Source organism: Echinops telfairi, unplaced genomic scaffold (genome assembly GCF_000313985.2).
Source record: "Echinops telfairi isolate 266 unplaced genomic scaffold, ASM31398v2 ScPeMD7_7459;HRSCAF=8497, whole genome shotgun sequence".
Taxonomy (NCBI): Eukaryota; Metazoa; Chordata; class Mammalia; order Afrosoricida; family Tenrecidae; genus Echinops; species Echinops telfairi.
In genome coordinates, this window is record NW_022111359.1 from 3,107,504 (window position 1) to 3,121,436 (window position 13,933).

General features: G+C 58.2%; 1 protein-coding gene across 1 annotated transcript; it reads right to left on the reverse strand.

The window, feature by feature from the left end:
• Positions 1 to 7,421: 7,421 nt before the first annotated feature.
• SLC39A3 (solute carrier family 39 member 3) lies at positions 7,422 to 13,191 on the reverse strand. The gene is made up of 2 exons (XM_004714286.2): positions 12,650 to 13,191; positions 7,422 to 8,599 (listed from the first exon to the last, which is right to left on the reverse strand). Exons 1-2 carry the CDS (start codon positions 12,857 to 12,859, stop codon positions 7,859 to 7,861), a joined length of 951 nt encoding a protein of 316 aa, XP_004714343.1. The 5' UTR covers positions 12,860 to 13,191; the 3' UTR covers positions 7,422 to 7,858.
• Positions 13,192 to 13,933: the final 742 nt, after the last annotated feature.

Here is a 13,933-nt window from a genome sequence, read left to right on the forward strand (position 1 = left end):
GAGGCTGCCACATCTTGAGGACACAGGTAAGGGTTCCTTTGTAAGGGGGTGAGCTCCCCATCAAGAGGAGTATGAGCAGTGAGGTCTCCACATGCAGCTTGGGGTCCCTCTCTGTGTGAGCCCCTTTGTCGCCTGCCCCCAAGACCACCAGCCTCCTCTCCCTGCTGCGCCTTGGCCCATGGAGTCCACCCTCATTCCAAGTTCCGTGGTAGAATCCTGTTACCTTCCCTGATCCGGCCCTTCCCCTGGGTCCTCCCCCTGCCACCTGGACCAGCCGACGGCTGTCCACTCCAGGCCTCCGGCCGGCCACGCTCAGCCCTAACCTGGTGCAACCTCTTCTCTATGGCACCCTTCGGCCTCAGGTTTCTGGTCTGCCTGAGAGGGTGGCGTGCCCCCACTCCCTTCCCTCCCGCTCGCCTTGGCCTGGCTGCTACAGGCCTGTGTCTCCAGCGTGGCCCGAGGTTCTCCGGGTGCGCGCCCGGCCGTGGGCTGACTCATGCGTAGGCGCGTGGGCTCAGCAGCTCTGTTCTGCGGCTGCTATTTATAGCTCCCAGGCCACCGCCTGGCCTGAGCCAGGCGGACAGGCCCAGTATCCCATCCCCGCTGTCCCTCCCTCGTGGGGGTCTCCCCTAGTCCGCGGCGTGAACACCCCAAACTGGGACTGAAGTTCTCCCACGGGAGGGGGCGGGGCACCCTGCTTGGAACTGGCGCTGTGGGAGTCATCCATGCTGCCCTCTCTCGTGATCCAAGGGTGGGGCCACCAGGGACCTGGGCCTGCTCCCAAGGATCCCTAAGCACCTGCCCCAGCTAGCGAGGGTACTAGAGGCAGGATAAGGGAACTACAATTGTGGTGGCTCCTCGGCGGCGGTGCACGGCGGCACGTCCACACACATCCACCTTCATCCACAGCCTCGGCGTTAACCCCGGCAAACACTGAGCACCCCCCAGTGTGGTACCCGAGGCCAGATACCTTCCCTCGTGGGGAAACTGAGGCTCAGAGAAAGGAAGGGTGTCCCTGAGGGCGAGGGGGCAGCCCAGCTGGGCTCTGACTCAGGGGTCAAGTTTCCTGGACTCTCGAGCCACTCTCTCTCCCTCATCCTCCTGCTGGAATTCCCAAAATCTTCTCCCAAATGGACTGCAAGGGACAGCGAGCGGGTCACCTGCAAAGTGCCCCCAGCCGGCTGCCCACCCAGGGGTCCTCTCCACACTTTACCCCCCAGGCTGGAGTCACAACAGCCTCCCTTAATGTGCCTGACTAGGCTGAACAAGCCCGAGCCCAGGGCAGCCACCGTGATGGTGGTGGTGCTGGTGGTGATCCCTGGACCGGCAGCTGGGGTTGATGCAGGCTGACCAGCAGAACTGCCGACTCACAGCCTGGACTGGAGGCGGAGCCACCGGAGAAGGGGCCGGCCGGAAGCTGCCTCTTCAAGTTCAGCGTCCACATTTAAAAACAAACGTTTATAAATAGAAGAACGTTGGGTGAAGAAGGTGCGAGGCAGGAAACTAATTAAAGAAAGAAAGGTGTGTGTGGGGGGAAGGCCTGAATTAAACACAGGTTTATACTGGTGTCAGCAAAAATGAAAAAGAAAAAACTAGCTAGCTGTAGACACTCTGGGAGGGGAGATGGGAAAGTTATCATTAATAAAGAAGATGGTTGGTGGAATCCCCGTTTGCCTGGAAGCAGGGCCTGGTCTCCCCACTGGAGCCTCCTGCTGGCCCTGGGGTGTCAGGGTGTCCCCTGGCTGGGGGGGGCTTCCTGTGGGCCAGACCTTACCAGGGACCACCAGCCAGCACTGCAGAGAAAGAAGCCTGATATCATTGCAGAGGCCTGCTCTCCTGGTGGTGGGGGGGCCAAGAGGTGGGGACTCTTCCCCATTCTCTTGGGGCCCTCGGCTTTACATGATTGAACTGTACCTCTTTAGAGTCCCAGTGTGTCCCACCCTCCACTCGCCCACCCCCCACCGTCTCGCCTTGTGTGCTGGTCTCTCCCTCAGGACCTTGTGCGGCTGCCTGGGGAGCCCTTTGCCTGCCTCCCTAGACTGTGGACTCTTACAGTCCAGGGCCATGGGCCTCAGCAGGGGTGATTATACCCCCATGCACCCCCCCCCCAGGGAAACTTGGCCATGTCGGAAAATTTGAGGGTGTCACAACTTACCTGGAGTGGGTGGAGGCCAGGGATTCTGCTCCATACCCCACAGTGCACAGCAGCCCGGTCCAGGGAAGGACTGGGCTCCGTGTTAGCAGTACTGGGAGAAGACCTTGCTCTGGGGTCCCCTGATCTAGTCTGCATCTGGCTGGGGCCTGGGCTAGCTGAGATGGGGCCCAGTCAGCACCCACTGCCCAGCCAGATGTCATGGTGGCTGCTCCTGGGCTTCCCAGGCAGTGCCTCCCTTGCATCAGTTGTGTCCCTGGAATTTGAGCTGTGGGAGCTACAGCCTACCACTGCCAGCCCAGTCCCACTGTCTGCCCGGTGGTCTGTGCTGCTCCAGGACTACAGGGGCGGGGCAGGGATAAAGGGGGCTGTGGGTTTGGGGGTGTCTTCCTGCTCCAGCCCCTGGTGTAGGCAGGCAGGGGGCGGCCATAGGGTCACTGTGACAGGCTGCTACCAAAGTGGACGCAGCTAGGGGTCTAAGCTGGTACGTGGGGGGCATGGGGACTGGGAGGGTGGGGTGGGCCCCTGCTCAGGAGGCACCGCCCTCCCTGCCGCCCCGCTGGCTCCTGGGTCCTACGCGCCCCTGTCCCGCCCCTCCGCTAATAACTTCTCTGCAGAAACACAAACAACAGACAACAGAGGCAGACACGCTGTTATTACGAGGATGCTACCCAGACGGCTCCGCGCCGCCCACAGCACTCTCCCCTCTGCTGCCCCACATCCTGCTGCAGGGCGGCCAGGAAGCCCCAGATGGGCTGCCTAGTCCCCCTTGAAGCTCTGCCCATTGCAGCCCCTCGGCCTGCAACAGAACCTTCCTGACGGGGCGTCCCCCCAAGCCCTGGCCCCTGGGCACCTGCAAGGACAGAGCCAGGAGGTGGGGCCCTGGGCTTTTGTCTTGATTATCAGAAGAGCCAGCTGCACCACCTGTGCGCGTGTGTGTCCAGGGGCAGCATTCTGGCCGTGGGCCAGCTGTCAGCGGTCTGGGCCAAGCGTCAGGGATTCCTGGGTTTGTCTGTCTCTGTTGCAGGGTCAGAAACAGAACATACAGCCCAGCCTCACTCAGCAGGCTTTCCCTGTGAGTTTATGCAGGCTGTCTCCCCGACACCCCCTTCCCAGGGGCCTGCGGACACAAGGGGAACCTTCTCTGGTGGGGGGTGGGGGGTGCTCTGTGGGGTATTGAGCAGTATCCCTACTTTCCATCTGCTCCGCGGCATTAGCACCCCACACACAAAGGTCCCCAGGTGTCCCCCAGGGGTGGAATCCACCCAGATGAAGAGCCCTGAGTTAGGGGCTTCCACTGACCCTTGAGACTCTGTGCCCCATGATCACCTGTGACATCCTAGGGTGCTGCCCACGTTGAAATCCACACCCAGAAGGAGGAAGGAAAGGGAGATTATGGGAACTGCGGGTGGGGGTGGGGTGGGTGGATGACACCGTCTGCCGCAGGGAGAGCGTATTCTGCTACATGCTGTGAGGCTGGGGGTCAAGATCAAGCTTCCCAAATAACGAATGTCCTTTACCATAGCAATGTGGACACTTGGGCCCAGGTCCCTCTCTGATGGGCTGTCCTTCCTGTCCTCCACACTAGATGCCACCAACCCCAACATCCCCTGGAGAGACATTCACAAAAGTCCCCAGTCAGGGTCCAGTGTCCCTGGGGGGCAGAATTGCATGGGTGGGGACCACTGAGCCAGGGAAAGTGGGCCCTGGAGGAAGAAAGACTGCATTCAGAGACCGCAAGGATGGAGGTGTCCGCCGGCTTGGCCTGCCCTGCAGTGGGTGACGCCCTGCAGGCCTGGGGCTGGAGGCCTTTGGGTGCTCTCTGCTGCCCCGCCTGCAGGTTCTACTTCACCCTGCACCCCCACAGAGGTGCCCTGATCTTCTCGGCCAGAGCGGGATCCCTGGTAGGATACAAGCCGGAGGCTGGACCTTCTGCCTCTGGCATCAACAGATGGGGGTGGAGGTGGGGGCTCTGAGGGTGCAGTGAAGGAGGGGTAGGGGGCTGCCTCCCTACTATGAGCCCTTTTCTCCTACTAAACCTGCCCGCCTCACAGACCTCGACGGGGAGCTGGCAGCAGGTGTGCTGGATGGGAGGTACTGGGGAGAAGGGCAGGAGGGCCCCGGGGCCAGGTAGTGTCATGACAGGGTGGCAGGTGGCCAGGGTATCCGAGGAGCTAGAGAGGACAGAGGGGGCTCTACCTGAGCCAGTGGCAGGGGCTGTAGACTGAGCAGAGCAGGGACTGGGGGCCCTATGCTGAGCCCTCATCTGGCTGGCCTGGGAGCGACTCAGGGAAGGGCAGGTTGCCCTGGGACCCCTGTCTAGGCCCTCAGAGGGGTGGTCAGGCCTGCTGGTGCTTTGAGGCATCAGGGGGTGCAGGAGGTAAAGGGGGGGCCAAGACCCTGTTCCCAGGACTGCCATAGAGCTGGGAGCCCAGAACAGTGCTCTGGGCCCCATGTGGAATTCCACTGCCAGCCCCACCCCAGCCCACCCCCACCCCCGGAGCCTACAGCCCAGTGCAGGTTCAGCCTCCCCAGGCAGCCACTTCACACGCACATGGGCCTGGACAAAGGCCAAGCCATGTGGAGTGGGGGCGGGGCAGCGCTCAGGGACAGGGGTTCAGAGGCAGGCTCCCTGCTAGCAATCCACGCGGAAGTTTCCGGAGATGGCCTTGGCAGGAGTGGGAGGCAGAGATGAGAAGCGGCCCCCTCATAAGGAATAGTAAAGGGTCCCGAGGGTCCCAATGGCACCTGTCCCTGAAGAGGCTGAGTGAGCAGCACCCAGGAGAAGCTGCGGGCTGGTCCTGGAGCCCTCAAAAGCAGCTCTAGTGGTACCATGCCTAAAGCACTCTGCTGCCAACCCCAAGGTCATCGGTTCAAGCCCACCAGCTGCTCGGCAGAATGATGGGCTGTCTGCGTCCGCCCGTCAGGATGATGCTTTAAAACCCCTACAGGGCAGTTCTGCTCTGCCCTGCAGGGTCTCTCACTGGCCCCCAACCCCCCACAGACCCCACCAGCTGAGGGGCAGAGGCAGGAGACTCTTCCCCAGAGCAAAAGCAGTAAGCTCAAGCAGCTGCAGGGTTGCCGTGCCAACAGTCACTGGGGTGGTTGCTGGAGAAGCCAGGCCTCCCAGCCTGCAGGTCCCAGGCCCTCCCCTGTCCCCAAGGTGGCTGAAGCATGCCAGGTTGGTGGTTGTCATGATGCCACAGGGCCTGTCCCTCCTCTGGGAACCAGGATGTGTGCTGCCTCGGGGCCCCAGACTAGCGAGTTGTTTCCAGTTGCCCTGGGGGCCCCTGGGCCTCCAGACTCAGCCAGCCCAGAAGTTCTGGGGGTCCAGTGGTGTCTTAGCCTGCACCACCGTGAAGAGATCTCAGAGGGGCTACTCCTGAAGGGGGTGCTCCCAAGTCCCTGGCCCTCCCTGCACCCTGGAGGCCCAGGCTCAGACCCTGGCCCATGGTGCAGGCTGGACCTCGGTTTCGGGCCGGCTCCTTCCAGAAACCCCGAGTAGGATGATTGACAATGTTCTTCAACACCAAGTGACAGAGATGTCTCTAAGGTGAACCAGAACCCTCACTGCCATCGAGCCCAGTCTGACTCATGGTGACCCCATAGGACAGGGTAGAATGTCCCCTGTGGGTTTCCAAGGATGTAACTCTACGTGAGTAGAAAGCTTTCTCCCAAGGAGCACCCAGTGGTTTTGAACTGCTGACCTTAGTGAAGCAGAGACATATGTAAAACATAGATATGTCATTGAATTTGGGGCTTGTACACTTAATTCTAGCCCCAACCTAAGATCAGTTAGTTCTTATGACATAGCCCTACATGGATGCTTGACTTCCCAAAAAGCTCACTGACGATATGGGTGCTACAGAAAAGTGTGCAGAAAAACCCAGATGGTGCCCAGCTATCAGAAGGAACAGTGTCTAGGGTCTTAAAGACTTGCTTTCAAACAAGCAGCTATGTGAGGTATCAACTAAGTCCACATGGAAGCAGCACACCTAACTGTGATCTAAGGATTGTAACTAATATAATCCAAATTAGAAGGTGGGAATGGTATCAGAGCTTAAAATGTAAACACCAGGTTTGCAGGAGGCTATGGATGACAGTGGAAGCCCAAAATCCATTTACAGGGTCCACCCCTGGATTAATCCTCTGGTGAATCCCTGCTGACTATAGAAGAGGGGTGTGCACAGATAGCCTTGTTAACAGACAGCACTGTAAAGTGGATGGTGGCAGACACAGTTAAAATATAGTATGTTGTCATTCACTCTCCCGTTTGGCCCATTTTAAAATAGTTTTGTTTTCTCACGTGAAGGAGGGCTACTGGTGGAGTAAAACTCTGGTGCATCCCGACCACAGACCAGGGATGTGAATAGCCTGACGTCAGGCAGAGGGCATGGGAAAGTGGATTGCTGCAGAGGCACGCAGGCTAGACTATTACACCTTATCGCTTCATCTCCCTTTGACCCATTTTAAATTTGTTCTAGTCTTTAATATCTTATGCTTTCTTTTTGATTGATATTTTTCTTGCTTTTGGTTTGTTATTAATTTTTGTTATTTTTGTGTGTTTTTCTGTACATGAAATGCAATATAGCAAATCTATAGACTCAACTGGATTCATGGTTTCTTGGGATACTGCAGGGGAATGGGGGAAGATGGGGAGCTAATAACGATGAGTATAAGAATGAAGAAAATGTTCTAAAACTGATTGGGGTGATGATTATACAACTTTTTTTTTTTTTATACAACTCTTTTTTATGTGAATGAACCACTGAATTTTGGTGTGAATTATATGCCAATAAAATTGTTCTTAAAAAAAGAAACTCCTGGGGTGGGGGTGGGGTGGGGAAAAAAAACCCAACTCCTAGGGGTCCTATGGCTGCCAACAGACATGTGAAAGAACCTTGGGTCAGCTCCCCAGGGCCCCCCAGGGCTGGGAGGCTCAGGGGTGATGGTGGTGAGAGGTCATGTCCCCTCGGACCTGGTAGGATTAGGAGTTTAGGGGGACATGTCCCCAGAGCCCAGCAGGACTGGGAGCTGAGAGGGTGGTGAGAGACCGGTGGCCCAGCAGGGGCTAAAGACAGGGCGCCCAAGTTCAGCTCAGGAAGCCACTCCGACTCAGGGCACAGGTAGAGCTGCTCAGGGGCCTGGTGCACAGGTGTGGGGAAACGGCCCCCAAGGTTACCTTGACTCTTGTCCCTCCCCCAACACCCTTTCCCCTACTAAACCCTCTCCCCATGCCCCATCACAGGTCACACACAGCAACAGACACTTTAGAGAGAAGTCATTTTAAATGTAGTAGTAGCAGTGCCTCACGGTTCAGGGACTGGGGGTCCCCCCAGGTCCAGGGTGCCTCTGTGCATGGGGATGGTGGCCAAGTGGTCCGGGTGGGTCCCTTGGTGTGGGAGTGAGGCCGGAGTCCCTGGTTATGGGTCTTGGTTCTCAACTGCTGGGGCCCTAGGCTGGGTTCAGCCCTGGGTTCCAGGTCCCAGGTCCCTAATGCTGAGCTGGGTCCTGGGTCCTGGATGCTGGGTCCCAGGTCCCTGGTGCTGGGTAAGTTCCTAGATCCTGAGAGCTGGGTCAGGCAGGTCTTGAGTCCCTGGTTCTGGGTCCCGGGTCCCAAGTGCTGAGGCCCTCGTGCTGGGCTAGGTCCAGGGTCCTGGGTGGGCGCTAGGTCAGGGCCCGAGTCCCCGGCACGGTGACCCGGCCTCACCACTTGAGGAAGACCATGGCGGCTAGCGCAGCATAGCCCAGCACCAGGAAGAGCACCTTCAGCAGCCGGTCGCTCTTCTCCTCCAGCTCCTTGGCCAGGATCTCGAAGAAGGTGACGAAGAGGAAGGTCCCGCCGGCCAGGCCCTGCAGCAGCACCGAGGCCACGCTGCTGGGCACGCCCTGGGCGCTCTCAATGCCCAGGCCAGCGCCGATGCCCAGCGGGATCATGGCGCTCACCGTCACAGCCAACTTGGCTGCGTCCCGCAGTGGCATGGCGCTCCGGGCCATGCTGATGCCCAGGGCCACGGCCACCAGCGTCTCGTGGATGGCCACACCCACGAAGAGGCTGACCACCTTCTGGCCCTCCTCCTGCAGGCCCAGCGCCAGGCCCTCGAAAATGGAGTGGGCCGAGAGGGCGAAGACCAGGCTGAGCAGGCGCAGCGGGCCGGAACGCGACAGCTCCTGCACGTTCAGGCCGTGGGGGTGGGCGTGCGGGCTGGGTTCAGCGTAGAGCGCATGGCCCCGCGAGCTGCCCATGAAGGGACTCTCGTACTCAGAGTCGCTGCCTGCATCTGAGCCGGCATTGAAGGTCTCCAGGTCGATGAAGGACGGCTTCTCCTTGCGGAAGGTCAGGACGAGCTGCTCCAGGAAGACGGTGAGGAAGAAGCCCAGCATCATGATGGTCTCGGCCAGCGGGTAGTCAGTGTTGATGTGGCCCAAGCTCAGCACCTGCTGCAGCTGTGCGGGGCGGGGCGGGCGTGAGGCTGGGGCTGATCAGCCAAGCGCGCCCTTCCTGCACACGTCCGCAAAGCACCAGAGAAACGGCACACTTCCACAAGACGATGTCACTCAGAAGCACCTGGGACTCACACACATCCACAGGACGGACTGGGCGTCAGGCATGCCTGGGTCACCTGCACACACATCCACAGACAGGATGTCACTCAGAAGCACCTGGGTCACCCGAACAGGTCCCTACGACAGGCCACCCGCACACATCCACACGGCAGGCTGATGCTCTGAAGTAGCCTGGTGCTCACGCCCACAACCACACGACGGATGTCACTCAGATGTACCTGGGTCACTGCACACACGTCCACACACAGAGGGCTGCTACCCAGAAGTACTTGGCCCTCGCGCACACGTCCACAGGACTGGATGACAGGCAGAAGGGCCGGGGTCACCCTACAACAGACTGCGACTCAGGTGCACCCAGGTCACTGGCACGCATCCACACCATGGGAGGTCGCTCAGCCTGGACCCCCAACTCAGCCTGGGAACGGAATGCCCCTCGGAGCACAGCTGCTCTCTGACACACAGGGAGGTGCTGGGGACGGGCATCTGCTGAAGCTCCGCCCCCTGGGCTGACCTCAGAGCTCCAGGGACGTTGGACATACTGCAGCTATGCTGAGCACTGTGGACGTTGTCCAGCCCCTGTGGCCTGAGCTGCGGAAGTGTGACTGGCTCCTCTGTGATTGTATGGAGTTTGAACCTGAGTGGTCTCTTGGGGTGAGCGGGGAGGGGATGTTTACACGCTGTCCTGTGTGAGCCGGCCACTCGGAACGGACGCCCTTCCTTCAGCTTGGTCACAGGTGGTTTGTGTTCAAGTCTTGGCTCCCACGGAATGTCAAAGGCCGCCACGCTACGGCTCATAGCTAGCCCTCCTTTCTCCCCCTTGTCACAGCCGACACTGTAGCTCACAAACACAGGCATGGATGCACACACAGACATGCACACAGACATAGTCAGGCACACAGGCATGGATCTACACACAGGCACTACGCACATGGACAGACACACAAGCACACACACGTACACATGTATGGACACACACACACAAGCATGGATAGACAGGCACATGCACAGATACACAGGCACATATAGCACAGCCACATAGCTATACATACATAGACATATACACACAGCACATAGCACAGCCACATAGCCATATACACACAGAACCAGACATACACTCAGGCACATATACACACACACACAGCCACATATGCACACGCACCCCAAAGCAAGTAGATAAACACAGACATGGACAGAGATATAGACACACAGACAAATATGCATGCTCAGCTCAGACATAGTAGTTCTTCTGATGGACACCCCCCAACACACACACACACACACACACACACACACACACACAGAGCCCAGGGGAAGGCTTGAGGGGGCAGCCCTAACTGCAGTCACCAGGGTACCTCCTGGCACTGCTGGTCCAGGGACCTGTGCCCACTATTCATCCTCTGCTGCTACTCATCCAAGGAAGTGGGTCCCACCCCAGTTGGGCCTGGGATCGGGTGCAGGGAGCCTGGAGACCCAGGCTAAGGTGGGCGTGACAGCCTTAGTGTCTCCTGTCCAGCGGAAGCCTGCCGGACTCTGGGACAAATGGTGTAGATGAGCCCTCTGCTGCCCACCCGGGTCCCAGGGCTCTCGTTGGCTACAGGGTCTCCATAGACCCCGTGCCCCAGGGCACGGAGCGTGCCCGCCCCATGGGGTTCTCGCCTGGCCTTGCTTTCTCGTCCACCTTGACCTGGAAGCTGCACTGGATCCTGGTCAGTGGCACAGCAGCACACCAGCTGGAGCCAAACCCGGTCTCCAACAAAGAAGGCCGGAACTGCACCTGAAGCACCCGGCCAGCAGCACTCGGCGGGTCGTGATGCCCTTCGAGTAACTTCTCACCTAAATCTACGCCCTTGACAGCACCCAGAGAGTCCCCAAAACGGCCCGTGTTCAAATCCACTCAGTGGTGTTGTGGAGGGTAGGCCTGGCAAACAGCCTCCCCAAGCAGACAGCTGCCGCCCCCATGGCGCCCAGCTCTACGCAGGAGGCCACCTCCACCCCCAGACCCCATGAGCCTTGCTCTTGCCCTTCACAGGGCTGGGCCGTGATGGCCACGCCGCTCGCTGGGCTGCGCACCTGGCGCGAGTGCAGGTGTCCATCTGCTCTGGCCCTGTGAATGGAGCCGGCAGGCTCCACCGCATCTGACAGAGGCCACAGGACCACGCCCCAACCACACAGATGGCCTTGGCACTGGGGGTGCCGGGCAGCATCCCTAGCCTCCACCCACTGTGCCAGCAGCATCCTGCCTTAGTCACGACAGCCACAATGTCCTCAGACATTGCCCAGTATCCGTCCCTTGGCGGGGGCGTAAGTCTCTGGGCTAGGGATTTCCACTGATCCCCAAGAGACCCTGCATCCCATGATCCCCTGGCCTACTGATGTCCTAGGGTGCTGCCCAGAGTGATACCCACACACTGAGTGGGAGGAGGGAGATCACAGGGGCTGAGGGTCCCCTAGTTGATGCTGTCTGACCAGTGGGAGTTTATTTGGCAGCTTGGTGTGAGGTAGGAATCGAGTTCAATTGCACATCTGCGAAGGTCAGTCCATCGCAGAGGCAGACAGTGGATAAAGGACTGCCAGGGGCTGGGGAGGAGGAAACAGATACTAAGAAGCCACAGCCTAAGAAGACAACAAAGAAACGGCATTCGGATGTTCCCTGTGAGAGCCTGTTTGCTACGCAGTCACAGCCAGCTAACACAGGGGTTGGAGGGAGACCAGGCTGCCAGCCAGCCACCCAGGAGCAAAGTGTACGAGGGGACTTCCAACACTGGTGGAAAAACTCCAGTCTCTTCCTCTTCGTTCCATTTTGTCCCACCGAGCTCTGGGAAGCCTCCTGGTGGATGGCCCAGGGGGCGGGGGTGTCTGGTAGGGGTGTTTCTCGGGTAGCAGTATATGAGCCCTGCCTCCTGGGAACCCTGGTCCAGTCTGCTCACTGGGGTTAGGGTCCTGGAGCCCTGTGGGTGCGGTGGGTTAAGCCCAGGGCTGCTAACCGGAGGGGCAGCAGTTTGAACCGCCTGCAGCTTCATGACAGTGAGATGGGGGAGGCCTGTGAAGAGCGACAGCCTCGAAAACCCTTGGAAGCAATTCGACTCTGCCCTAGAGGGTGGGCTGTGGGTGTAGACTTGTGGCTGTGACCCCGCCTGGGAATGAAACCCGAGGAGGAAATGGGCCGCAGTGAGCCTGGGGTGGAGGGGGGCGAAGACGGACACCAGTCAGGAATCGCCAAGGGCTGGGGGCGGGGGACAGAAGCTGAAGAAAGACAAGGACCTTCCCTGACAATGGCACCCTGCCTCCGGCCTCCTACACTGAGAAAAGTTCTGCTCCTTGAAGCCCCCCTCTTGGATCTTCCTGTCCCGGCAGCACCTGGAGACCCAGACACCAGGGGAGGAGGACGAACAACTCAAACCACAGCAAGTTCTGCCTGCACTGAGCCACTGTGACAGTTACAGAATCACCTGTCAACTTGCGAAGGGGTGGAGTCTAGCCTGTCAATCACGTCTCAGTGTGATGACCTCATTTGGAGGCGCCACAGAGATAAATAGCTCACTGGAGGCCAGACACACACACACTCTCTCTCTCTGCTTGACATTCCTGCTGAAGAGACACACGGAGCTACACTAAGAGCCCTGGAGCTGGAGGAGCCACGCAGAAAACCCTGCCAGCGTTGAGATGCTTCCACTGCCGCTGGATCCACAGACTTTCCACCCACTTGCCTGTGGTCTTCCTGCACTCAGTGTCATTGCATGGCTGTGTGAGTCCAACTAGAGCGACATATGGGGTAATAGCAGACTTAAGGACTTGATCTGGACTGGACTGGGATGGTTTCTTAATACACAATTGCTCTTTGATATAAAATTCTCTCTTACACATGCGTGTCTATGCATTTGTTTCTCTAGCAACCCAGACGGTGCCAAGGCCCCAGGGGTTCCCCCTCACCTTTTCCCTCACAGCGGGCAGCAGGGCATTGAAGCAGGTGGCCAGGAAGACTCCGCCTCCGAAGGCGTTGCAGAGGGACAGGGCTTTCTTGGAGCGGTGGGCCTTCTCAAAGTCGGCCTCGATGAGCTTCACCGGCAGCAGGGAGCCCAGCAGCATGAAGAAGAACACGCCCACCATGCACAGCAGCTTGGCCACGAGCAACTTCGTCATGGCGGCCGGCCCTGCGTCCAGCTGGACGGCTCTGCTCCCCTCGGCCCCCACTGGAGGTGGCGCCTGCTCCTCTCCACGCCGTGGGGGCTACCGGGGCCTGCTGCGGCCCAGCGGTGGGCTCATGTCTCAGTCCAGCACCTGTGAGCGCCAGAGGGAGGGGCGGGGCAAGTGTATTACCATGGACTGCTGCCCGCTCCAGCTGGCCCCAGATACAGCAGGTGTGTCCACTGATCTGCCCCTTAGGTTCCCGCCCCCTGCCATCTGGTCAAACTCTGGATCAGCGATTCTCAACCTGTGGGTCGCAACCCCTTTGGGGGTGAACAACCCTTTCACAAGGGTCATCCGATTCATAGCAGTAGCAAAATGACAGTGATGAAGTAGCAATGAAAATAATTTTATGGTTGGGGGGGTCACCACCACACGAGGAACCGTATTAAAGGGTCGCGTCATGAGGAAGGTTGAGAACCACTGCTCTAGATGCTATGAAGTCTTTACATGGGGTTAGCATTCGAATCAGCTGGTCTTAAATGAAGAGGTGCACCCAGGTGGGTGGGACTGATCCAATCAGTAGAGGGCTCTAAGAACAAAAAGGGAGGGTGGGGGTGAGGTGTCTGCCAGAACTGCTCTTTGCAAGACCTTCTGACCATCCAGATGTAGGGACATGAGACCGACAGATCCCCAGCCTACTGCACGGCCTCCTGATTTGGGAATTGGTACCTGACAGTTGTGTGAGCCAATTCCTCCAACCAATCTCTCTATATATACATATACAGTAATATAGATATTCAGTAATAGTAATATGCCAGTAACATATTATAGTGATTGAAGCCATAATATATCTATATAATAATTAAGGTCATAAGTATCACTAAATAGTATAAACACACACATATGTGCACACCGGGAGTTTTTAAAAGTCTCAGGCGGAGGGGGGAAAAGAGGAGCTGAGATCAAGGGTTCAATAGAAAGTAAATGTCTAGAAAATAATGATGGCAACATATGTACAAATATACTTGATCCAGTTGATGTATGGATTGTTACAAGAGCCCCCAATAAAGTGATCTTTGAATAAAA

Bases quoted from the DNA above. Each gene is read 5' to 3' on its own strand.
- SLC39A3 (XM_004714286.2), bottom strand. From the start codon at position 12,859: ATGACGAAGTTGCTCGTGGCCAAGCTGCTGTGCATGGTGGGCGTGTTC. The intron at 8,600-12,649 runs GTGAGGGGGAAC...CGCCCCGCACAG, and splicing joins TGCCCGCTGTGAGGGAAAAG to CTGCAGCAGGTGCTGAGCTT.